Source organism: Cydia fagiglandana, chromosome 6 (genome assembly GCF_963556715.1).
Source record: "Cydia fagiglandana chromosome 6, ilCydFagi1.1, whole genome shotgun sequence".
In the NCBI taxonomy this organism is placed as follows: Eukaryota; Metazoa; Arthropoda; class Insecta; order Lepidoptera; family Tortricidae; genus Cydia; species Cydia fagiglandana.
Genome location: NC_085937.1, coordinates 5,305,482 through 5,332,761, shown reverse-complemented (window position 1 = coordinate 5,332,761; position 27,280 = coordinate 5,305,482). Strand labels below are relative to the sequence as shown.

Genomic DNA, 27,280 nt, shown 5'->3' with positions numbered 1-27,280 from the left:
AAAATTTAAAAACAAAGTTTTGCAAACTATATCGTGTTACATATCAAACGAAAGAGCTTATTGTGAGAATCTCAAATATATTTTTTTTATAAATTTACGATAAAAATTTTAGAAGTTATTAAAGTACATAGACAAAAAATCACCATTCCCCCCCCTCTATCTCCGAAACTACAGGGTCTAAAATTCTGAAAAAAATACACTAAATAGTCCTTTACCTAAAGATGACAGGAAAACCTATTAGAAATCTACAGTCAAGCGTGAGTCGGATTTAAGAACAAAAATGACACAACCGCAACAACCGCAATGGTTTAAGTGAAACGTGATGTAGACAGCTATTGCGAAGGCCGTAGGCCGATATCCACATAAGGCCGAAGGCCCGAAGCGTCCCGAAGAGGCGTGCCAATCCGACTCACGCTTGAAGCTAACTTCAAGCGTGAGTCGGAATGACGACAAAAATTGCGACTATCGTTAGACCGTAAAAAGTCTGCAGCGATTTTGATAGCCCACGCAGTGCAAGTGTCATATTAAACGTCAAACAAACTTCTATGAAATTATGACGTATTAATAACACTTACACTGCGTGGGCTATCAAATTCGCTGCAGACTTTTATTGGTGTGACTTATAGGCTGTACCTGGCACACAGCCGCATTGGTACAAGTGTAGTACTGATTGATTAGGTTACTATTGTTACGTGTTTTAAAAGGCACTATACAGGGTGGCCAAAACTTTAACTAAGTGTATTCCCGTTGCCAACGTGCAACCCCGAAATTGCAAGGAAAAATTTGTCTGTTTCATACATTTTGGCTGGTCCGTTTTCTATGGGAGGATGCATTTTTTTTCGCGATTTCGGGGTTGGTGTCCCATAGAAAAAGTTGTAAACCTCAGTATAATCCAAAAACCTCCCCGGCTACGGGAATGCACTTATTTTTTGGCCACCCTGTAGGCATTAAGGTATTATCTCTCTTCGGCCTTCGCTTTTAAAACACTTGTACTACTAGGCGAAGCTCGGTCTTCAGTCTTCGCATTTGGACACTTGTACTACTGTTCGGCATTTAATCTTCCTATCTAAGCTACTGTGCATAGTTGCAAAGATATAAGCCACCACGCCAGAAAACTTCATGTTACATCTGGTTTTTGATTGACCCATTCGGGTTTTTCATGACGTTTTTCTCGCGTTACGTTTCATGTACAAAAAAAAATTTTGAAAATTGTGTGATGTACGGAACCCTTGAAACGCGAGTCCGAACTCGCACTTGACCAGTTTTTTTTTATTTCGCACACAAAACTATAATATAGGTAATTGGTTTTTTACATTCATTTTTTACCTTCAGTTTTTGCTATTGTTAGTTTAAATAGAACCTAACTACATTTTGTAGCTTGATATTATAAATGAGGTTTCTTTTTTTTTGGATATTTTAACTTAAAAATCAATTTCAGAAAACATATAACTATTATATTGAATGTTTATTGCTTTTAAGATTTTCTACGTTTCGATAATTGTATTATGCTTCAAATCTAGTTTAGTTTAAGGCTTCCTATTCTACTCCTATTGTATAGTAATTCATGACGAAATAAGACTAGAATACGCAGAATACTCTGAACTCAGAAGAAAATAATTTATAAGCACATTTCATTATATAATCGTTACAACGTCAACACAACCTCATACCGGCGTCTGGGACTTCACGGTGCCACGGTTCATCTTTATTTTATATGATAAACGGTGCAGATGACATGTAAAATGCCGCATCCCCACGTACAATGAAAACGGATAACTTTGCATAAGATTTTTGTTTGTACAGTTTAACCCATTTTCATTGGTTAGTCTATTTATAGGCCCTTGTCAGATCGAAGGAATGATAAGTCAGCCGCGATCAGAGGTATTATGCGAGATGAAAGCGCGCGTCAGGTTTGGGATCCTTTGAATCTATTTACAGGTGACGTGGCAAGTTATTACGTGACGGTATAGTGACTGTACTTCGAGCTCAATATCAAAATGTTGTAACTGGCGTGTGAATTTTGAAATGGCATTATAATTGCAGTGTCACTTAAATGCTATATAGGTATAGGCATAGATTTATGAGGCAAATGGGACATTACATTACATTACGTCTACATTCTAAAATAAATACGCTCAATTGAATTTCATTGTATAATTATAGAAAATTATAATTAAGTTAATTATTTAGGTATTTCGTTTTTTAGGGTTCCGTACCCAAAGGGTAAAACGGGACCCTATTACTAAGACTTCGCTGTCCGTCCGTCCGTCTGTCACCAGGCTGTATCTCACGAACCGTGATAGCTAGACAGTTGAAATTTTCACAGATGATGTATTTCTGTTGCCGCTATAACAACAAATACTAAAAACAGAATAAAATAAAGATTTAAATGGGGCTCCCATACAACAAACGTGATTTTTGACCAAAGTTAAGCAACGTCGGGAGGGGTCAGTACTTGGATGGGTGACCGTTTTCTTTTTGCTTTTTTTGTTTTTTTTTTGCATTATGGTACGGAACCCTTCGTGCGCGAGTCCGACTCGCACTTGCCCGGTTTTTTCTTATTTTATTTTGTGTAATGTTCAGATTCAGTTTTCTGACTGATCTGCTTCTTTCTGCGAGATGGAAGGAAAAAAATAGACTAAATGGGAATGACGCAGTATGGAAACATTGGAAACCTTATCTCACAAAGTACAGAAATGCAACAAATCCCAACTTAAACAAAAAGCTTTTGCTACAAAATCGAATCTACACACTTCCAAATTATTAATAACCAAGTGTTGATGTTGTTAAAATTCCCTTTAATACTTTGAGAGAAATAAATGAATACTGGCAACATATTTTATATATATGTGTGTGTTTGCTGAGCGTAAAACACAAGCGTCGCACGCACACATCCATCGTGTTTCGGCTTCTTTTTTGGATGGTTAACCGTATAAAGACTATCTGTTTATGCGTTATTAGTCTGAGGGTATATGTTTTATGTCAGACGGATGGCAAAGAAGTTACGCGGCGATTTTCATGTATGTAGTGTGTCAGTGTCAGTAGACGTTAATAGCTAAGTGTTGGGACTATATCTTTACAAACCGTTTTTATCATTGAAATAAGGATGAGTACCTACTGATATATTTTCTGATGCCGTTACCATTTAATTTTATTTGATGCTAACTATACTTACGTCATCTATATTAAATGAAATTTGTAGGAATATAGTTTGTTAAATAATTCATGATAAATGACGAATTAGAACACGATACTAATCTAGCATAATTAACCGTAATGTCCCATTAATAATACCCAATAATCCAATTGGGATTTGAGACAGTGTTCCGACAGCTTAACTTAATTACATACTATTTGTACTTCATACATTATGAGTGCTTTAAATGCCTTATTAATCTAGTCATACTTGTTATTTGACTGGGTGGGAAAGTTTTGTTTGGTGCGAATCGAAGCGTACTTTAAATTTTAATACTTATTAAAAAAATATTTCCCGTTGAGTTGCCAAAATCACATAAGTTTTCGTAAATCAGAGGAAGACCTTTTAGGACACACGGTGAATTAGTTTACATAATAGGGACCTCTATCTATCCACCAAATTTTATCGTAATCTGACAAAAGATTGACAACAAATAAAAAATCGGCCCAGCATAGACTGAATTCAGCGTATTTAATGGCTCCTCTACACGATAAGCCCCCTCTAGACTATGCGCGTGAATCGCGGGCGAAGCCGCGAACGCAAGTGTGGCGTCGATGTTCGCAGACAGCGAAATCGACTCCACACTCGCGTTCGCGGCTTCGCCCGCGATTCACGCGCATAGTCTGGAGGGGGCTATAGGCCGACGCCTGCCACTCCAAGGAACGCACTCATGCGGTAGAATGAGATAGCAATATCACTTGCTCCATAACGCATAAATGCGTCCCTTGGAATGGCCGGCGTTGGCCCATCGTGTAGAGGAGCCATAAGGCGTAGCAACAAACATGTACTACGCTATAGCATCAAAGAATATAATATCTACTACTAGGAGCGTAGCATCATCTATTCTTTGATACCAAATTATTTAAAGTATTTAAACGAATAATTATTCTGTTATATTTATTATTGTCGGGAAATTGAGCGCATTACAATACTTTTCATGGCAAGTTTAACGACTTTTACTTTGTAAATCAAGAATAGTATCAAAGTCTACAATCTTGTAAATGATTGCATTATCTACGTGAGAGTATAATTTATTGCATACGTTGCGGGATTTGAACTGTCTTCGCATTCCAATTGTATTTAAGTCTAACCCTCACAAAAACCAGTGCAACTGTGACCTCGATGCTTGTAATGAATATTTGTAACTGGGGGTCGCATTTATACTGTTTTTTGTGCAACAATAACAACCCTTCTAGAATCTGAGGCAAAGTTAACAACTTTCAACCACCGCGATATAAACAATGGAATTTCTCGCTACTTCTGAGACAATTTGCTCATAAAAGTTTGCTGAAAACTTAAAAGGTACACACAAATTTTAGAAGATTCTGAGGCGAATATTGTTTTAATGATTCATTTATTCGGTGTAATTGTGAGCTCGGGTCTAGAACAGCAAATACTAATTAAGTTTGAAGTAGCAACAATAGCGAAATGCGTTTTGTTTACACTATGTTGGAAATACTTTATGTATACATATAGATGTTCTCTTTGATTTTTTTATAAAACCTTTCATAGAATTTTCTAACATTTATTCCGATACAATTTTATACATTTTGTCGTATAGATACAATACAAGCTTCATGAGACAGTTACTTCAAAGATGAATATAGGCAACCGTTTACCGTTTGTGACCAAAAAAACCACAGACAAAACATCCTCTAGACAGTATAGTCGCGCTACCCCCGCTGCCACGCATACGGTAATTTTACTCCATGTTCGAGTCGAAAGTGTCTTTGTGTGACGTCCGTGAACTCGTTCGTCGTTTGAACGGACCAATCACACCACGGGACTTCGCTCACCTCGTCCCGCGCACCCCCGCATTTTTGGCAGCATCGGTTGCATGAAATAATTGCTTTAAACTCCGTCTAGAGGATTCCTAGTCTATGAAAAAAACTGAATGCCTACTATGTTTACTCAATTAAGTAGAGATTATTTTCTACAACGTCAATCTTTAAAATGCAGTAAAGAACCGGAAAAGCAAGCCGTCAGCACACAATTTGTAACAAAATATCCACCGCACCTTGATTGGGCGCCAACTGACGGCTCCCACTCCGAGCTTAAAAGATTTATCTTTGACCAGCCTATTAATGCTCCAATACAAAGAAGAAGCATGAAAGGGTGTCATCGCCGCAGCCCGGAAAGATTGATGACAGTTTCTCTCAAATATATCCATTCATATTGAGCTGGCGAATAAAAGTTTGAGCCTCGTAGTTATTGCGGGGATGTGGGGATGAGCTGGATTTCCTTAGTTATTGAAAATTATTCCCCATTCATTGCTGTACTTGCGCGTTGGAAATTATCTTCATAGAGCTGTGAGTCGATAGGGTGGAAAATGTGATGTTATTATAATACTAAGGAAGCAGAAAGCATGTGCTAGTGATTGGACGTAATCCTGAAGAGGGTCGCCAATATTGTTCTAATATGAACGGTCAACCAAGAAAGTGGCTCATATTATCTGATTGATAGATTCGAAAAGTGGTAGACCACTTTTTTGGCCGACTGTACAAGGAAGTATAATACATACAACAACGTTTGCAGTAGATTATTTTTGTTGTTAGTCTTCTGAAGATTATACGGGAATGGTTTATATGTGATATAAAAAAAAAATATGAGTGCACATATTCTGGCTCATTTTTTATGGTTACGTAAAAATGAAACAAAATCTAATATGAACATTGCAGATGCAAGTCTGAACGTGACAACAAAAAAAAAACAATAATTGTGACTGCTTTATCACATTCACTGGTACACGGTTCAAAGCACGCAGTATCATCATGGGGCCAAATGAATCCATATTGATGAGCTGTTTTGAATTCAAATAGATTGCAGGTGCCTCACGTAGTCAATTCTGGAGCTTGGGGAATAATAAATTCGATGCCAAGGAAATTGGAGTCTGTTCCCATTAATGTGGCTTAATGTAACTTACAGATTGAGAGGTTGTGGCAATGATTAGATAGCAGAAGGGCACCGAGATTGTAGCAATGGTGGTAGAAGGGCACAGACATGCGAGTAATATCAATAAGAAAGCGTGTAACTGATAAGTAAGTATTTAGGTCAAAAAACTGATAAAATTCTAAAATAGGTCCCCTTCCTAATTAAGTTGTAAACATTGTTTATAGAAGAAAAACTAAGAAAAACAAATTAAGAGAAATTAAAAAATACTTTAAATTAGGTAGTTTGCCTATTTGAAAAACATGAGATGAATTCATGAATTACATGATATGCACAATGGATAAAACGGGGTCCCTTTGTTTCCCATAAAGTTTTAAGTCATAATGTATTGTTTGTCATATTATCGTTAGTCATAAAACTGAAACCGTTAACTTTTCAGGATTTTTGTAAGGTTATTCTATATAGATAGGTTAGGTTAGGTTAGGTTTGTTTTATGGCAATCCTGAAAAGTTTCGCGTTTCTGAGAAAAACCAATTATGACTAACGAAAATTTGGACAAACAATACATTATGACTTAAAACTATTTGGGAAACAATAGAGACCCGGATAAAACAGGTGTGAGTCGGACCCGCGCACGAACCGTTACGCAAAAAACGGCAATAAAATCACGTTTGTTGTATGGGAGCCCCACTTAAATATTTAATTTATTATGTTTTTAGTATTTGTTGTTATAGCGACAACAGAAATACATCATCTGTGAAAATTTCAACTGTCTAGCTGCCACGGTTCACGAGATTAAGCCTGGTGACAGATAGACGGATAGACAGACGGACGGACAGCGGAGTCTTAATAATAGGGTCCCGTTTTTACCCATTGGGTACGGAACCCTAAAAATGTTATCGCTCACAAAATCGAAAAAAATCCGAACAGAGCCAAATCGAATCAAGTACTCTTGGTTGTTCCCCAAATACGAAACGAAATTAAAAGCAAACATGACGGAGAACTACCTTGTTTACTGTACGTTTCTAATCAACCGGCACTCAGAGGCCCTATCGACATGTTGCCCCCTCTGCCACACTTACGTACGAATTTATAAGTGCGACAGAGAGGCAACACATTGAACGTGGCTCGCGGTTGGCCCTCAGGTTACCTTGGCTTTGTTTACTGCCTGTATATTGTAAGGTTTGTTTGTTGTGGGGCCCTGCTGTGTGCTCTTTAGGCGCGGTAGCGCTTTAAGGATACTCACGTTCGACCGGGCTGGGTCCGGGCCGGAGCTTTCGGAGCTTACTTTTCTATGACAGATGACCGGTGATCACGTGATGCTTTCCATGGAAAACGAAGCGCCGGAAGCTCCGGCCCGGTCTTACGTGAGTCGTCCTTTATAACCACAGAAGATCTAATTTATTATAACATCGAGATTTATAACAATTGTACTTGTCATAAATGTGATATTCATAGAAATTAAGTCTAAACTTCCATATTCTGTACTTCTAAAATGCTTCTTACTAAATATGGCAAAGGCCCTAGAGGCTGCCATTTCTCTAATAAATACGACCTGCTAGAGGGGGTATTCTTTTTATAATTAGGTTTTTATTTTATAGGTAAGTTTCTTTTATTTTAGTATTAATTTTAATTTCTTTGTAGTTTTAGTTTATTTTAATAAGTTATTTTATATTCAATATGTTACACATAGATAGTTTCTTTGAAATAAGCACGAGTAAATAAAGTCTAAACTTCTAGTTTATAACATAATTAGGCTGAGGGCGAGGGTCTGGTTAATGAAACAAGTTTCTCTTGCACTATATCAAGGAAAGCCCACAGGCCAGTAACACACGCTCCATTAAGAAACTTTTTATAGGTGGGTAATTAAAGCTTATGCTAATTATTCGAACATAACTAAGTTTTTTCGTCAAGTATTCGTGACTAGTAGAAAATCAACTTTAACATTACTTGTTTCAGAATACCACATCGCTGTCAAAATCATCTTCATCATCACAATAAAACTGACCGATTGCGACGTCGTCACCGAAACTCCGAATGGCATTATCACCGGATTTCAAAGAGACTCGTACTCGATAAAAGACATACCAGAGCCAGAGAGCTTGCCAGTACTAACGGGTAACGACACTAGATGTCGCATCTCGGAGTATCAATGTACCAATAAGAAATGCATACCAATAAACCGATTCTGCGACGGTAGTAACGACTGCGGAGATTCTTCGGATGAACCCAGGCACTGCACACGTAAGTTATATTTTATTTGACTTTAAGACAAAGTGTTTTTAAATTACATATAACTATGTATAGAAAAGCGACATTTTCACGTAACCATAATTAAGGCTTAATATAAAATTAATAATAATCTTACTCCGGCTTGCTACATTTACGGAGTTAAATGCCTTTTTTCAGATTCATTATTTAAAATTTAGGTCAAGTTCTGCGGAAATAAAATTGAATTACTGCGCCAAGTTGCCAAATTCTGGTGCCGGAATAAGTAAAATTGATAGATATCCTGTCTTGGCACATTGTGAGATTAGTAAAATTATTTGCATCGATTAAGTGTAACAATGCCGAGCAACAAAATAAGCAGATGAAATGGAAAATATACGTTTAATGATAGGTATTTAAAATGGAGATATTAAGAAATTACTTTCAAATTGTTTTTGTTTATATAATTATGTACATATTAGGGTTGTTGTCGGATTTAATTTCAAACTAAATATATTCTTTAAACTGAAATACATATCGTAAATGACAACACATTGGTTATTGGTACAACAGAAAAAAATACTTTCGATGTATTTGCAGACATCATATAATCTGTACCCAATTTAAAAAAAAAATTAACAGTCTGTATTTTTTTCTATTGTGGCTTAAAATATAAATGGCTAATCAGCATCTAACTAAGCAAGAACACTTACAACCGCAAGTGTCCGCAAATGGGGAAAGATAATCAGCTTAAATAGGTCGTTGGACACGATTGTACTTCCCAATACTTACCAAACACTCGCTCCCAGTTAACCAATATAAATCAAACTTTATTCCTGTAAGCACAACGCGAAATCAGATATCAAACATACTACCGTCGAACTTCAAGATATTCACAAGAGACGACACGTACTAGATCCATTCTAGATACGTTATAGTTTAGATATCAACTAGTTCTCTTTTGTAGCGCAATTCGGGCAACCAATGTCACTTTTACGTTAGATAGAGTAAGATATCTATTAGATGTGAATTGGATCTCTATGTCATATCCTGTGGAAATTGTTCAAGAGTATCTCCAGAATCGCGCAAATTGCAAATTTGATAGGTTTGATCTTAAACATATCGTTATCGTATCTTGGTGATGTCTAAAAGATATCTAATAGATGTCTATTTCAAAATCGGGCCCCTACACTGGTTCTTTATGAGAAGAGAATACTGTAAGTGGAAAGAACAACGTTCCAGGTGGGTCGATACGAGGAGTGCCTGAATTGGCACGACTCCGAGCCTGGCCCTGTGCGAGGCCAAATAGCCGGTCAATAATGAATACGCATTACAGCTTTACGGAGCGCTCATTACCTGCATAAAAATTAAAGTAAATATTTTAAGTTGTGTTTACATTAAATTAGTAATAGAGTCTAATAAACCCTAAGGACAGATTTAACATATTATGTAGAACTTATTAATAATATTTTGTCGATTTTATCCTGTATTATATACAGTTCAAATTGTATGGCCAATCAAAATAAACAACCTATTTACATTCAAATTTAATATTTTTGATTAAAAAAAATAGTAAGTACCTAATTAACGATCACTACGCAATTAAACCTTAAATGTGTGCCAGTTTAAACCCTCAGGTCAGGTTATTTATAAGGTTAATTAGCAAGAGTTTTCTAGGCCCAATCTTGTTACCGGTACGAATGGAGGTCCAAGGGGGAGGCCTATGTTCAGCAGTGGACGTCTTATGGCTGAGATGATGATGATGATGAATTTTGTTACCGGTACAGTTAAGTAGCTGAGATGACACGCAGAATTAAGTTTACCTTCAACTCGTAAGCTACGACATTTTTTTATGATAATACTAAAAAGCTGCTTTGTTACCGTAACCCGTATTCAATCATGACAGTAATGCATTCCCATTTTGTTCAGTTGAGCAAGCTGCATTCCAATTTACATAAAGACTCATAATAGTCATAATACAGATCCCGCCGGTAACGAGCGCCCCCGGACATGTTTAACGAGTCCAAATCGCCGGATCAGGCGGCTACGTATTCCATTGGTTGTGCGAGTGCGGACGAACTAGTATAGTTTGACTGACGGTCTTCACATTGAATAGATGCATAAACGCGCCGCTATACGTGCATAATGCCGTTTCAATCACATATCGGAGGCTGCGTGTGAACATCAGTACGACAGGTATATTGTTCGTTTAACTAGAATTTGAAAAACGTGACTGCTGGAAATTAATCTTGCGGCATGGTTTGACCTGCTCTCTCATCTTCATTTAACTATTACATACCTATTTCGCCGTGGTTGTCGCTCGCGTATGGACATTTAGAGCTACTTAACTATTCGTTTAATTATATACAAGTTCTCTAAAGCCTTAGCCTGGCTCGTGATCGGTAAGCAATTAGCACAACATCCTTGGTCTTTGTGAACTGGTTTATAAAGCTACCACAAAATCTATTCACAGCTTTCCTTAGCTGGCTGGCATATAATTGTTGCATTTGTAGCATAGCTCACTGTACGTTATGATTGTTCAGTCTAAGGTCAGGTCAAGTTCAGATTGGCTGTTCTAAATTGTTTCGACGCCTAAACAGAAATTCAATCGTACTAACCAGGTCAATATTTTAACGAATGTAGGCGCAAGGCACAAGATAATGTTAAGATTACTTTTGACTGTAGCAACTTTCAGTTAAATGTCATGAAAGTTGGAGAACCATGAGTTAAGATAACTTCAACACTTGTGTTAAATTAAATTAAACAGTGACATGGCTCACGGATGAACGTATCAAATGTAACGGTATTATGAGAATTTCAATAGGTACTAAATAAATATTATACGTACGTTACGAACATTTACGTTAGAAAAAGGTAGAAATGAATCCTCAAAAAATTAAACGAGCAAAAAATATAATACCGATTTTCTCTCCCAACTTTTAAGGTTAAAATTATCCCGTTGGAGTGTGTTTGCGTCCGCTGCCCGTCAACTTCGGGTCCCTCGTGACAAGCATAATAGAAATTTATTTTCACTTTCTCTACCGAGCCTATGGAGAAGTTGCTTTTAATTTCGTATTTAGAACGGATTTATATGGATCGAATAATTCGTAGGCAGCGTGGAGGATTTAAAAGTAATCTAGAGGGTAAGATGTTTTTGATAGGTCACTTACCTAAAACCTAGAACACATCTGTAAAAACATTGCAGCTGCTAAAAGGGGAACAGTAAAAATTTGGGATGTTTCTACCGATGAAAGAATGAAAAACTAAAACCTGTCTTAATAAATAATCATAGTTCTGAACATTTAATATTTAAGATAAGTACTTAATATTGATGTTATCTAAAGTTGGTTCGCTTCCATAACAGCAAATTTCCTTTGATAAATTATTGCCGACGCCACGCGTAAACATATTACCTGACGCATGAACGTCTAATCTTTACCCGTATACCTCTGATCGAGCCGACCTCGACCCTTCGATCGCCGAGAGTAATGGCTGTCTTTATCCCCCTCTTTATTGAAAAAGCACACGAATTGCCTAATGTAATTTCGGCTATTCATTCCTGAAAACGCCTCTTGGGCTCGTAGATCTTGGGGCGCCAGCGGCAGATGCTCCAAATGAGGAAACTGGGACGTTACTGCTAAGTGCCACTGTGGGCGTGTGATTTAGCATGCCTTAAGTTAGCTTCGCCATATGAGAGCTAACATTTTAATTTCATTTATATATTCCTATTGGTGAAACTTAAAATATTAAGCACTCGATGCAACTAACATCAAACATCAACATTTATTCAGCAAATAGGCCACAAGGGCACTTTTACACGTCAACATTGAATTTACATAAAAGCAAAAATAATAACGTCAACAATTTTATAAAATAAAACTAACAGTTCAATCTAACGTATTACTATTACTTAGAGATGTATATGATCTCTTAATGTCGAATTACATACAAAATACAGATACAAAACACAAAAAAATCTATAATATTTAGAGGTGTGAATGTCTCTAGGTGTCAGAACTATAAGATTATATAGTTTATCAAGTTATTCTTACAGATGTAACTATAAATATGCAAAACATGATTGTAATTTATGGCATTTGGCATGGTAGGAAATTTCATGGTTTTACTTACTATATCCCGTGATGAAATATTATCAGTACTTTTACAGGGAGTCTTTCACCCAAAATACTGACGTCCTCACGTACATAAGTATTTGCTTGCATTAAGCGAAATCAATTAATAAGTATAATATTCATCCGTGTAGTTAGGTACTTTAGTTTTTGATTGGTTGCTTATAAAAGAGGTTAGCGTGACTTTCACTCGATGGATCTCTACGTATTAAGTTTTACTGTTTTCCCTCGGGAATTCAGCTATCCTGTATAATTTAAATATATAAATGTATAGGTACGTCTAGCGTCTGATATTCTCATGTTTTATTCCGAGAACTAAGCTATCAGTCTCCACGGATTACGATGAAATAAGAATGTGAAGCCACAAACATGGTAGGTTTTTGCGGGATTCCTTCTGGGTTGATAGTCTTAGAGATGTTTACCTACATAGCAGGTACCAGAATATTTGAGTTTATAAGAACATTTATTTATTTAGAACACAAACAGTCATAATAAACATGTTACATATGATGTACACGATGTAGGTACAAAACTGAGAGATGGTATAAATAGATCTGGAGGTTCATTAAACGCAATACCTATTAACACATTCACTGCCAGTAACTCGCTAGGCGGGTTCTCTGTTCATAGGCGTATTTCACTACATACGGTTTTTCTTGTGTTATCGGCTACGCTCGTAGCGCGTAGCTCGCGGTGGCACTGAATGCGTTAAAAAAAAAGATAAGTACCTAGATAAAAACAAAGTAGTAGTTCAAGAATACATTTAAGTAAGTATACAATGTATGTAATTAATTTCAATGCCTGTTTTTTTATATCGAGAGACAAATATAGTGTCGGGCACCCTCCCGAAGGCACCAAATTTGGATAGGTATTTTTAATTTTTAGTTTTAGTTATTTTAATTGTAGTTAGTTTTAGTTTTATATTCCTGTGTAACTAGGTATTTAAGTTGTATGTCCATATTTGTGCGGTACCTAAATCCTAATACAGTTCAAATGGCTTAATTGATGTTTACACCCTGAGTCAATTTAGTTATTAATTTCGTTTAGTTGTACCACTGTATATATATATTGTATGTAAATAAACTCATTTTTTATTTAGCCATGACAATCAATATGAAAGTGGCTATTAGAGGCCTCGTTCTATCGTCACTGTGACAAGATACAAAATGGGTCGGAAATAACATTCTTTGACTGTACATAACTTTAGCCTTAAGGTCCGAAATATGTTTTAGTCATAAAAGTTAAAGCGTTCAAGCTAATGTAATTAAACGTGGATCAGGAAATTCAGCTACATTTTCCGGGTGCAATATGCAAAAGCCATAATTCGGTAATGGGCTAGCGTGTAACATTGAGGCAAAGTTTCCCGCTGTTGGCAAAATTGAAATTCCGAACTAATTCCATTGACTTAGAAGCGAAATTCCTTTGCATACTCCCAGAGTGTTATTCCTTTCGTCAACCAAATATGGGTAAGTAAAAGGCTCACGTAATGTGTAATACATTTTCTATGGTTCCATAAGGTCACGATAAACTAGTTTGCATAAGATCTCACCAATAGTTCGTTTTTTTAGCATTAGAAATAAGGTAAACAATCTTGACGTGTCTTTTAATTGAAAAACACATTTTAAAAATAAATTACGGCAAATATGTAACGATAATTTATATTCTTCTGCTTTCATAAGTAATAGTTTTTGATTTTTAAAAAGCGTTTTTCAATTAAAAGACATGTCAAGATCGCTTACCTTCTTGCAAGTTCTTTCTAATGCGAAAAAAAACGAACTATAACACTCGTACAATCAATGGGAATATAGCGACCAGATTACCTGGAAGCCATTGTTCTTTAGCGAATGGTGACTTTATTTTACGTTTCTACACTATTTAATCCTACACTTATAATACAAATACATACAGGTATTCGAAATAATATTATCTCTGATTTTCATGCCATTATTATTTTTTTTAATTAGGAACCTAATTTTCTTTGTAACAAGACCCATACGGCGCGATTCGGGAAATAAATTAGACATTCACTAGACATGAAATAGTAAAGATATGTGACGTTCCACGGCAAAAGGTACCTTTGCCCCGGCTGAATATTGGAGCGGCGTTAATAATAGCGTAAGCGCCAGCCGCCGTAAGGTACCTTTTGTCATGGGACGTCACATATCTTTACTATTTCATATCTAGTGAATGTCTAACTCAAGTCTGCCAATATGTTTTTAAAATTAGGAACCTAATTTTCTTTGTAACAAGACCCATAGTCTCTATAATAGAACAGGAAACCTGATAATAATCAGGTTAGACAATGCGGGGACACGAGCTCGCTTGAATTCGATTCAGTCTCCATCTCAGAAAAATGGATTTACTCTCTGATCGCGTTTCCATCTTCAGACAAAGGGATTGAATTAATTGTAAATGTATTACTGAAGAGCTTTTCCTAGATACGGATAGGTAGGTACTTGCTATCGTCGACGTCGTTATTAAATCATAAAAATTCGAAAAATTAAAGTCAACCAATAGTAAACCTATCTTTCCATTTATGATCGAAATAGACTAGCAAGTACTAAGTTATGCATTTAACATAACTTCGTAATACTCTTCTATTCTTACTGCAACCTTATTTTATTTAACTCGTATAAAACTAAAGCCTATCTCGCAGTGAAACATATGCACCACTGAAAAATACAATAATAGTCAGTTTCACGACTAAGACACCATATGTAGCTGTAGGTATTCATACTCATATTCATTTATTCAAAAAGCCAATTTACATTTAAAAACAAAATAAGAACTACTGACAGTTAAAATTAAAAATTAAATTGAGATCAAAATATTAATTAAATTCAAACTTAAAATTAAAATACATGCACGTTACATTATTAAATCTTGCAAACTGGCTAGGGCTGGTACTTTTATCTTACAAGCTAACACTTTGAAAACATTACTCTCCCTGTCTCGTTTTCGGGTAAAGCCCGTTGTTTCCGTGATTTTTCTCAACCTTCCATACGCTCCAGGTGCACAGGTGCGAGGTTAAACGTAGCAGAAATGCAATTTATCATCCGTATTTCTGATGCTCTCCTTCGGTCGGCATTTTCTTTTATTGCGATGGCATAACGTGATAGGAGTATATACCTATACTTAATACACAGACATTATGTAACTTTTTAAACCTGATGGCTACTGAGAAATATTGAACTATAACATTTCGTGGAAATGAGGAATGTTGAATGTGATATTTCGCGGATGTAATAGTGACAACTAACATGCTTCTATATAAGTAGGTTCTGTGTGTTAAAATAACCTATAATCATGTGACATTAACTACGATAATTTGTTTATTAATTAAAGTTTTACTCACTAACCTTTGTTTTCATGTCCAAAAGAACATCCCTAATGACTATTGAAGACTTTTAAGTCTGTTTCCTTTCATGAGTATAGTGCAGTTCTTATGTTGACCCAGATTACGTCAATAGAGTACCTAGGAACTAATTTTAACTTGCCCGGCGACGTGTTTACGAAGAAAGTTTTGAAGTTGCTCCATATTTATGGCCATTGTGTCTTGTCTGATCTTCTAAGTTTTTTAGTTTAATTATTTCTTGGAGCCCGGAAACTATCTTAATTTACTTATATTTCATAATAAATATTTTCGCTGTTTTGATTGGAAAGTTATACGCTAAGCGATAGCTGTAAGAAACGAGAAAAAAATTGTTTTTTAGTGTCTGAAATAAAATCTTCGATAAATAACACAATTGAGTTCACTTGTTACAGTATTTTTAATAAATATCTTCACAAATGTAGTTCATAAATTATGTATCTTGTTTTATTTTAATTAAGTTTGTTTTCTTTTAATAAATAAATAAGAAGGTATAGAGCTGCGAATTTAAAAAAAGATTAAATAGTAACAGCATAATTATACTTAAATATATGCTGTTACCTCTATATTTAAGATTATATTTATTCTTCCGTGTTTAAATAAAATGGTTAATTAATTAAAGAGTTCTTAGGTTATATTAAAAAAAAGAATATGACCTCAAATCAAGAAGCTCCTTATTTCTTGGAGGTCAGTTTAAAATCCCCGCTATCTTCATTAATAAACCACCCCGGCTCCCTTTCTAAAAGCCAGCTTATTTACGCCGCTTAAAGCTAAATTAAAATCTTAATTTACTTTACGAGCTATTTAAATCCAAAATTATAACACCCGTTTACCAGGACGCCAGTTTAAATTTCGTACATCCAGCAGAATATAGTTGTATTGAGGTTGCCGTTATTAAATTTGTACTGGCAAAGCACAATGCCGCCAGCCTGGAGCAGGGATGTGATGTAGTAAATATTCTTATTCACAGGAATATTAACCAAATAAGGGTACATCGAAATATAAAATTAAATCTTAATGTTATTTTTAAAAATTATTATTAATTATTTTTAATTTTATTCATCATTTTTCTTAGGCTATTGTTTTTATAATATGAATTTAAAAGTAAAATATAAAAACACTTACAAAACAACAAAAATACATATAAACACATTATAAAAAACCTAACCTACTTACTTATTAATTATTATTGTTATTATATATTCTAATTGATTATTTAAAAAATGTGTAGATATGAAGTTAATTAACTATATAACTGCTAATTATTCATTATGAAAATTGATTCTAAGAACTAAAATATTAGATTTTAGTGAAACTAGTAGCATTACATCCTGTTCAAAATTAAAAGCATTTTTTTTCATGAAAACCTTTGTTGGTCATTTTATTACCTCCACAAATATTAATGTTTGAAAAACACTAGTTCTAGGATTGGTTATTTTCTTAAATATTTCAAGAACGCCCCATCACTACCCAAAGTCTAATGGCTAAAGAGGTGCCTAATAAGATCCTGTGGTTCGTTAATTTGCCAGCCTCTGCGTGGCTAATTTTTGAAAAGGTTTAACTTCAAATTGAATTGTAAGCCATTGCGTCTTTTGTAAGGCTATAGATAAAAGCAATCTTAACTTAATCCTGATTTAGAGTTACGCCATTTACGTATTTTACTTTGAAAGTTCGTGAAATCGCGATCGGAGAGTGAAAGTTTGTTATTTTATTATTGTATTGCTTGAATTGCAAATTTTCGGCTGATATTGATGGGTGTCATCATGTATTGTATTTATTGACTCCCAACAAGCTTCATGTTTGTCAAGAAATGTAAGATAGTTAAGTCTGCAACGCTTTTATTAGAAAATAATACTAGGGAAAAATTTTATTTGGAATACTTGACTCAAAATAGCGACTTTGTGAAAGGTTTATTTATTTTTTATCTTGATCTAAAAGTGAAATATCCCCATATCACCGCAATTACTTGAAATTTCCGACACATCCCAAAACTCGGCAATCCAATCAAGGAGAGTTTTTCCTCATCTTTTCACAATAAACATATGGTCGTTGGACGGTAAAACGCAGTTCCTGTGTTACCAAATACAGCCGAGCGTTTACGTTGCTGTATCCAATCTAAATATTATATCAAGGTCCATACCAACAGTAAGTAATCGCGGTCAGACTATATACTGGTTCATGTGGGACGATTGCTTGGCTGCGTTCTGCTTACGATCTGAATAATCTAGGCTACAGCGGATTCAATCCACCATTATTAAGTTTTAATGACGTCGGCCACAATGCCAGGCCTCGGGGCGATAAACAAAGGATAATGGGTTCTGTGTCGCTTGTGATAAGATATATAACCGCGAACGCAATCTGGTCCAGCGGGGGCAATGTTATCTCGAGACGACTGAAATTAAACATGAATAAAATTGAAATGAATGAAGGTACAATACAACAAAAGATTGAACAATAAATCTTAATGGGTGGCTTTTGGGAAAGATTGATACTGTTATTATTGCTCACGTGAAATACTAATGAAGGTTGCCTATATACGAAATACAAATAATTATATTATGTTAGGGTATGAATGTAGGCTTAAGGATGACTCACGTTAGACCAGGCCGTGTTCGTGCCGGAGCTTCCGACGCATTGTTTTTTTGGAAAGCATCAACCTATCATGTCATAGAAAAGTCAGCGCCAGAAGCTCCGGCCCAGACACGGCCCGGTCTAACGTGAGTCATCCTCTATGGAAAAATATTCAATAGACCGCCATTCACGTGATTTAAAAGTGATGTTAAAATACGCCCCCTCCCCATAGTTAGTATTCCGTGACAAAAATCTGTTACCAATCATTCATTCACTCAATGAGTGGCTGTGCACTTTAGCAGCTGGATATACATTGTATGCTCATTATTAAATTAAAGCTTCAATACACGTCGAATGGTTTTCAGTAAACTCCGAATGTTCCACATTAACGTACAGCGCCCCATTTCAGTCTGCCGTAAATCGACAATTATTAGTTTTCAATGGAACTATTTCTGTGCTTTCCTGAGCTCTATAAATTGCAAGTTGAACCGCGCCTGCTGCAATGTTTACTAATGTTCATAGTTTGCTAGTGAGATTAAAAAGCAATCGGTTTCGTGATCGTTCGATGTAACTACAAAATATTTTCTAGAGAATGTTTTTTTAGATTTTATTAACTGTGTACTGTTAAGGCTCCTCTTCACGTTGGGCCAACGCCAACGCCAACGAAGGACGCAGCCATGCGGTAGAATGAGATAGCAATATCACTTGCTCCCTCTAACGCATAAATGCGTCCCTCGTTGGCGTTGGCGTTGGCCCAACGTGAAGAGGAGCCTTTAAGGCTGGATTCCACCAGTGTGCGGCACTTTGCGGCACAAGCATTTTTGTACCGAATATTCTTGTGCCGCACAGTGCCGCACTCTGGTGGATGTGTCGCTGTTTGTACTCGTATTTTGCATAGACGGTAAGTACCTACTGATATGGTTACGTTCGGATTGACCTTTTCATGATGTGTTCAACCGATTATATCATGAAAATTATTGCCTCATCTTGAAATGATGAATTGTAACATTTAGCTACGATATTTATATTTCTATTCGATTTCACGTTACATCTACATTAATGTTGACGCAAGTAATCACTTTCACATTAAACTAGAACTCCAACAGTTACCTCAGAGTCGAAACTCGATTAAATCGAAGTAATGTACCTATACCTACACGTAACGCAACTAATAACAACTCATGAGCTCTCAAAGAACGGTTAGGACGAAATTTCGTCTCAACGTACGTTCCACTTTCAAATAGGTAGCGAACTTAGTAACAGTTCAAGCGAAGAGGTTAGAGCAGGTCAACTGAAACATTTGAAAACGCTTACGCCTCAGCGACCCACTTTTATAGTTTTTATCTAAAAGTCGAATCGACGTTGCCAAAAATAATATACCAAAAACAATTTTTCATGAACTATACTCTCTAAATCATGAATTTATACAAAAGGGTAGGGTAGTTAACGTAAATGACGCATGGTGACTCCCGTGTGGAAATGTTTTTTTTTGTTTCTCCTAGCTACTCAACTCATCACTTTTAGCTATAACTTCGTTCATCGTTTTTGATATTGGTCTATTAAATTCAATTGATAGTAGTAGAAAATAAGCCTCTGCGTTTATTGCCATTGTTGCTCATGTAACTTTTACAGAAAACACGGCGCGCAATCTAAAATGTTTCTACTTCTACTTATCCGTCTACTCCGCGATAAAATTATGGTTTTAATATCCAATTATGTCAGCACTTTGAATTAGCACCTACATTAGCCGCTCTTCCTCATCCACTCTGTCACGTCGAGACCTCAGAGTAATATAATTTCAGCGTACTAAATACCCACCGTGCTAGTCGTATGGCAGGGAGTTAATTTAGAACTTTACAAGCGGGAGTTCTCAACTTGTTTACAATGCACCAATTCGTAACTGCATTGAAAGAGACTATGCGTGTCCAAGCTGTATTCAACATGAATCCTTTAATCTACCTACAAGCCAGTAACAGAAAAATGTCGTAAGTCGTTCTGAAACTCGTATTTAGATACAAGCTTGTGGTTTTACATCAGTTTGGACGGCAGAGGAAAAGTAATGGAATGCACAATATTGCATGTTTAACTTTGCAACTAGCCTGGTTTAAAAATTGTTGAGATTCACAGTTTAACTAGATACATTTACAGTTAAATTAAATTTTAGTAATATAACTCGTTCTTGTTGAATTTTCACCGCTCGACATAAAATGAGTACCTATTTACTATTTACTTTTGTAGATGTAAACTCGTGAGACTTAAACCTATAGGTATAATTAGATTTTTTTTGCAAACACATAATTTACAAGCATTGCCTTTGTGTGTTTTCATTGAATATTTTGAAAAAAAATTGTCAACATTTCATTTTAAAGATACTTGCTGTTTTTTGCACTATTTACGGAGACGTGACATACAAGTAATCCAATCCCTATTTTCATAGATTGCCTAGGCTTAACCCCATTGAACGAAATCGATGTGTATCCGATTCATTATCACGTATTGATGTGTGGTGACCCACGTCTATCGAGGTTTCAAATCGAATTGGGGTAGGATGCTCTATCAAGATGAACGAATTCAGCTGTGATATCTCCTCGGGGATTGAGTAATAAGCCCTCATTTATTTCAGGCCCTTAATTCTATTCGACACTTACCGATTTGGTATTTATTTCACCCTTTACCTCAATTGGCTATTACGAAGATGTTTAAATAACAATAGGCAATTTTTAACTGCTTCAATTACTGAAAAAAAGTCTTATATCTCAATTTAAGTACGTACTAACAACTTTACGAAAAAAATTACTGCATTATCATTTTTTTTTATGTGATAGTAACTATGTACTTAGTTAATGTCAAATACAAAGACATGACTCATAGATTAAATATCTACAATGTAGTCGTAATTACAGTCGTATATTTTACATTTATTAGATGTACCTGATACAAGGAATCACACCTCCACTCAACATTTTACTTTCAATTTCTTATTGTCAGTACATTTTCATAATTTTTACAAAAATGTTATACTTAATTGAGTATGTTTAATAAAATTAGAATGTTCATTCATACTTGTGCTATCACATTTAGGATGACTTTTTAAGATAGAGATTTTAAGAACTGAATTTCTGTACAGTGAAAATCAAGATGAAAATCGCTAGGGTCCTCATACTTATCACTGTGACAACGTATGAAATGGTACTGAAGTTAAATTCCTTGGCTATACCTAAAGCGAAAAAAAGTTAATATTGTATTGTACATTTAACCATTCACCATTGTGTACTTACAGTAAGTACCTATAATTTATAAGGCCAGGTAGGTACAATGATTGAACTATAAATTTATTCTGCAAAATATAGGTTGATGATATTGAACACAAATGCTATTGCGTGGCGGTTACAAATAAATACTGAATAATATTCATGAGCCCTTATCCCCAGCCAATCCCTTCAAATTCCTTAGCAATTGTTACATGCAAATGCTAGGTAGAATTTTTACATCGCATCTCCATTGTAAATGTGTAAACTTGACAGCGGATGGTTTACTAATAGGGACTAACAGTGTATGCAAATTAGTTGGGGCCTGGCTTCCGTACTGCCACCGAGTAGGAACTTAATATGGAGCGGCTAGGAACTGCAATGTAATCGTAGGAATCCTGTGTAGTTCATATTTACCTACAAAGCACACACTTCTGCATTCTCAAATCAGTCGAATGCCGCAAAAATGCAACATGTAATCTGTACCTATTCGTCAATTCTTCTTCTTCAGCGTGTGTTCGCCCACCGGAACGTTGGGCATACGCCTTTCCAATCTCTCTCCATTTTGTGCGATTGTTAGGGTAACATTGCATTTCTAACGACAGCTGCACTACTGTCAATAAAATTTTACAATGGAAATTGACAATGACAGCGACGCGTTCAGTACCGGTAGTGCAGCTGTGGTTAGAAATGGAATGTTACCATTAGTCTCCCTTATCCAGACTGGTCCTGCAGTCTCGTTTATGTCATCGGATCAACGGGCGGGTGGTCTGCCTACACTTCTTCTGCCTAGCCGGGGTCTCCTCAACATCATAAATTATAAATGATGAAGAAAACGGATCGGCATAGCCATCCAAAGGGGGAACGCAGCCAGCCTTATGGGAACCCTTCCACAGGGTTCGGACCTGGGTGATCTAGCCTAATATATACATATTCGGCTAGATCACCCACATTATGTTATATATATTTTTTTTAGGTATTAGTTTTAGTTTTTTAGGTAGTTTTATAATTTTAGGTTAATTTTATTCTAAGTTTGTTATTAATTATGTTTATGGTTTTATAAAATAAAAATGAAGAAAACTGCAGTCTAGAATTTTTAAAAATCTTTTCTCTTCGCTAAGTGGCCAACTAAACCCCTTATGATAAGGTTTTCTGTGCTCCTAGTAAAGCTCAGTTAGGACACCGAAGTCTCGTATCAAACTTAGCGCGAGTTTGAATTACAATCAGTCTCACCTAATGAAGGCTCGTGTAAACGGTTGTCTTGCTACTAGTTTTAATACTTTGAATAATGTTGATATTTCAGCCGGAATCATAGTTTATAATTATTTGATTTGATTAGAATATACATATACAACATTAACTAGAGTAGATTATATAAGAATCTGTTACAATACAAATATTTTTTTTATGTTTGAAGTATATATAATACATGTATTTTTTTAATTATGGCAAACTTATAATGGATATCATTGAATCCATTGTGTACGCAAATAAATTAAATAACTGTTTGGAAAGCATACTCTAAAAATATTAAATAAGTCTCTCAGAAGCTACTTTATATTCTCGGTATATAATATAAAAGTGTGTAATCAAGCAAAGAATAAAGTAAAAAATGCCAGTCAAAGGTAATTTGCCATTTTTTGAAGAAGATAATAATGTATTTAACCTTTGTAGAAAACTAAAAAATACACGACAAAGGACTTCTGTTGTTTGAGTTTGCTCAACGATAGTAATTGCGAATGATTTAAATTAAAAAAGAAATTAAATTAAATAGGTACCTAATACTTTATTTCTTATCATTAAAATCCATATAGTTCGTTACCTTTATTTAGACAATTAGATAATGCATACAAGTTATGCCACAGAATAACTAATAGTAGTTATGCGAACAACGATTTATATTCAGCTACCTACAGGTAAGAGTAATAACCCAAAAACTGAAATAAAATGAAACCAGCAGACATAAAGCTAGTTTTTCTGTATACCTATTACTTTATCCATTAGTAACTTACTAATTATGGTATCAGATCACTCAGATCAGCTGCAAATATAACTGACCCCCCTTGCAGGAGGGATCAACTATCTCTGCAGCTGACTGTACATACGTACATAAATAACAACAATTTAATTTACCTTTTTGTAAAAGTAAGATGCACACTTGAAGAAGTAACCCAGTATTTTAGCAAACTAGAGAAAAGTTAAGCACTTTATTTAAAGCTGTTAAAAACAAGGCTTGAGTATTCAGGAAGAACAAACAACACGTACTTTAGCTCTAGGTTATCGTTGATTAGATTTCAAACTGTGGCGTGCAGATAAAGGCGAAGTTCCCATGTTCAATTTCCTTCAGAGGTGTCGGCAGGTATAAATACGAAACTTGTTGCGAACCAACTTTAGCCATCAACTCCTGGGATTCCGTGTGGGGCCTTGTTCTGGAAAGTGGGCGTTACGAATTAAAATTATATAGATAGCACATCGACTGTGCGGTCCCCTTTAGATACAGAACCTACATAATATTATGTGGAAGCGCAGAAGAAAGACATCTATATGTCGGGTGGAACATGATACTTGATATTTTTCACTTTTTAATCACGTTAATATTTCTAACCGTTTTTGTGATACAGTTTGTTAACATTAGTGCGAAAATCTGTATGTTTCAACCCTATCGAGTAGATCCTATTCAATCATATGACATGTGTCAATTTAAAATGTATATAACTTTGTAGGGTAGTCACTGATATAAAAGTAGTTCATTTTAATGATTTTGTTTTACTTTTAAATGCTGCTTTACGGTTATAATAAGTAACTCTATCAAAAATTATAATAAATAAATGGAGATTGCCTCACCGACAAGAGCTCTCCTCTTAAGTTTATGGCGATGTCGATGATGATGTAAAATAAATTATGTGTAATATAACAATATCCCTATTGATATATTTCGTCTCGCTCGGTTTATTCTCAAACGCAAACTTTTTAATTTTGCGGTGTTCGTTTGAACACGGTTAACTTTGAAATTAGCGATTTTAATCTTGGTTTTGTGGTTGTTTTGAACTGTTTTGTTCGTATTAATATTGTGTTCCCTTGTGATTATTTCACGAGTAAATTTGGTGCGAAATGGGTTTTTGAAATGAGATCCCAACGAGAATAATTTATATTGTAACAAGATTTTTTTTTTAATTTTTTTTCCTGTCGTGCAAAATACTTGGATATAACTTACATCGAAACTTTTGTAAAGTACAAAATGAAACCATCGATTTGAAAAAACAGACACAGTAATTTCACTCACTTTCCAAGTCACTAAGTTATTAAAACTGCTGACATCATTATTCGAAATTAAAATCGTATTCAGTACGGTTAGAAGTTCCCCATTCCCACTGGCTACATTTGTAAACCCCAAATTTAATATGCGAACGCGTATTCTAAACTCACGCTTGTATTATTAGTTTTCCTAAAGCGAATCTATAGTAAGTGATCGCGATGAATGCCCAGGCCCTATACTACCATTGTTTAACGTGGACAAGCCAGGCTCGCATGGCGAACGCTCTGGAAAATCAGTCTTACTTGGGGCTCAAAATTGGTTGCTACTAAGCGAAATCGTAGATAACACGTATACTGGTCCGCATGAGCTCGCCTCTTGCCTGCACCTGGTGAGCTATGAGAATTTCCGGGACGGGAGTAATCGCCGCGCTGGCCCGCTGCCAGTGAGCCAAGAGCCTTTATTCTTCAGATTTTCATCATCAACTTTATTCATAAATCGTTGTTTAAGAACTGAGCCAGTTTACAGCGCGATAGTCAGGAGTTTTATTGAAAAATGAAGTATTTAAGAACTTGATATTAAAGTTTCAGTTCTCTTTTGAACGCAAATTATAATTGTTGCATAATATTTCGTGAAAATGATTTCGACTTCGCTAACAATTTGATAACACATTATTAAGTGTATTCATTTATATAAGTAGGTACATAAAATAAAAGTTGATTCATTTATTCCGATTTGATTGGATGTAAATAGTAAATTGTAAACTCACTTTTATAATATTGGCCCAAATGATCAAAAGACCTTTATAAGAATGATCTTTATAAGAATGCTGGCAAACATGTATTTAAAGGAAGAGGCGGATTAAAGAAGCGGATTTGATACATAATATATAATTGTATGTCTTCCTGAATTCAAAGTTTATATTTGTACTACCTGTAGTATCATATTTAGTTGTTTACCAACAAATAGTTCTATACCAATAGTTCTAGACCATTAAATTATCGTTTGTGTGTGTGTCCGACATAGTTTTTTACGACCGACCGTATTCGAACCGTGAAAAAATATCTAACAGAAATTTCATTATAGATTTTATTACCCAACGGTCTATCAAAGGGCTCTTAGAGAGTTTTTATAGCTTGAAGTATTTCTTATTCCATTGTGATTAAGAGTTATGGGTTATCATCAGACTACTTGCGAAATTTTAAAGAAAGCTTCTAGATCTTTGAGCAATTTATCTGTGTTAGGTACAGTTGCCATCAGATATATAGGAGCGGCCGAAGTACTCAAAAATGATCACGCACTCTAACGCCTTGGGGATAAAGGCGTGCTTAGATATTTTTGAGTAACTTGGCCGTTCCGATATATCTGATGGCGACTGTACATAATTATGTAGGTAGGCCAAGCTGAAAGTATTTTAACCATTCCTCAAGTCATTAGATGAGGCTTAAGTCTAGCAGCAATCATTTTAAATACGGGTAATATGATGATAATAATAATATATCAATCATCGATCACGATGCACAGATATTGAAATAACATTTAAAATAAAAATCCACCAAATGCGCCTCTAATACATTTTCGATCCAATCTCATTATATGAAATATGTCAACACCACATTCGATCGAGCTGTACCTACAAAGTTATACATTATTACACCACCCCAGTAACGAGGCATTATCAGTAACAACCTTATCCCGGGCCTCGACCGGAAGCTGGGAAGCCTTCGATAAAACCACCACTTTATAGCTTATAGCTTGGCTCCTCACTGCTCCGTCATTTCATTAAATTAAGCTACATTTTACAAAGGTACCTTTATTACTGTGACAAGGAAGCTAAATTGATATTCATGTACAAAGATAATGGTATTAGCAAAGACATAGTTATGTAATTTCGTATAAGATGAATAAAGTCTAAGGAAAAAACGTGCCTCGGAAATCAAGAAAAAGTCATTCTCGGTTAGATGCCGCACACGCCTTTTAGCCTATACTCAGCTAGATGGCGTGACGACACCGTTTCATATTTAACAATTTTAACACATAAATATCAGTGAATGAACATGGATCAAAATGATATAAAAATAATAAAATCATTTATCCATATATATAATTTTTTTTGATAATTTTAGACGTTTTTATTTTGAGTTTTACGGCGCGATTCGGGAAATGAATTAGAGATGCACTAGATAAGAAATAGTAACGATATGTGACGTTCCACGCCAAAAGGTACCGTTGCCCCGATTGAATATTGGAGCGGCGTTAATAATAAGCGTAAGCGCCAGCCGCCATAGGGTACCTTTTGCCGTGGAACGTCACATATCTGTACTATTTCATATCTAGTGAATGTCTAACGGCGCGATATCTTAAAGTTCGAATCACGCCGTTAGTCGTGTGTCGATAGATGGCAGTAAATTTACT

The 27,280-nt window shown here is 35.5% G+C and overlaps 1 protein-coding gene across 1 annotated transcript in view; it reads left to right on the top strand.

Moving 5' to 3' along the window:
- Positions 1 to 27,280, top strand: part of LOC134665041 (uncharacterized) — a 116,285-nt gene that overhangs the window by 26,285 nt on the left and 62,720 nt on the right. The window contains exon 2 of the mRNA XM_063521823.1: positions 8,045 to 8,329. Coding sequence (XP_063377893.1) covers positions 8,045 to 8,329 — 285 coding nt within the window. The remainder of the gene's footprint in view (positions 1 to 8,044; positions 8,330 to 27,280) is intronic.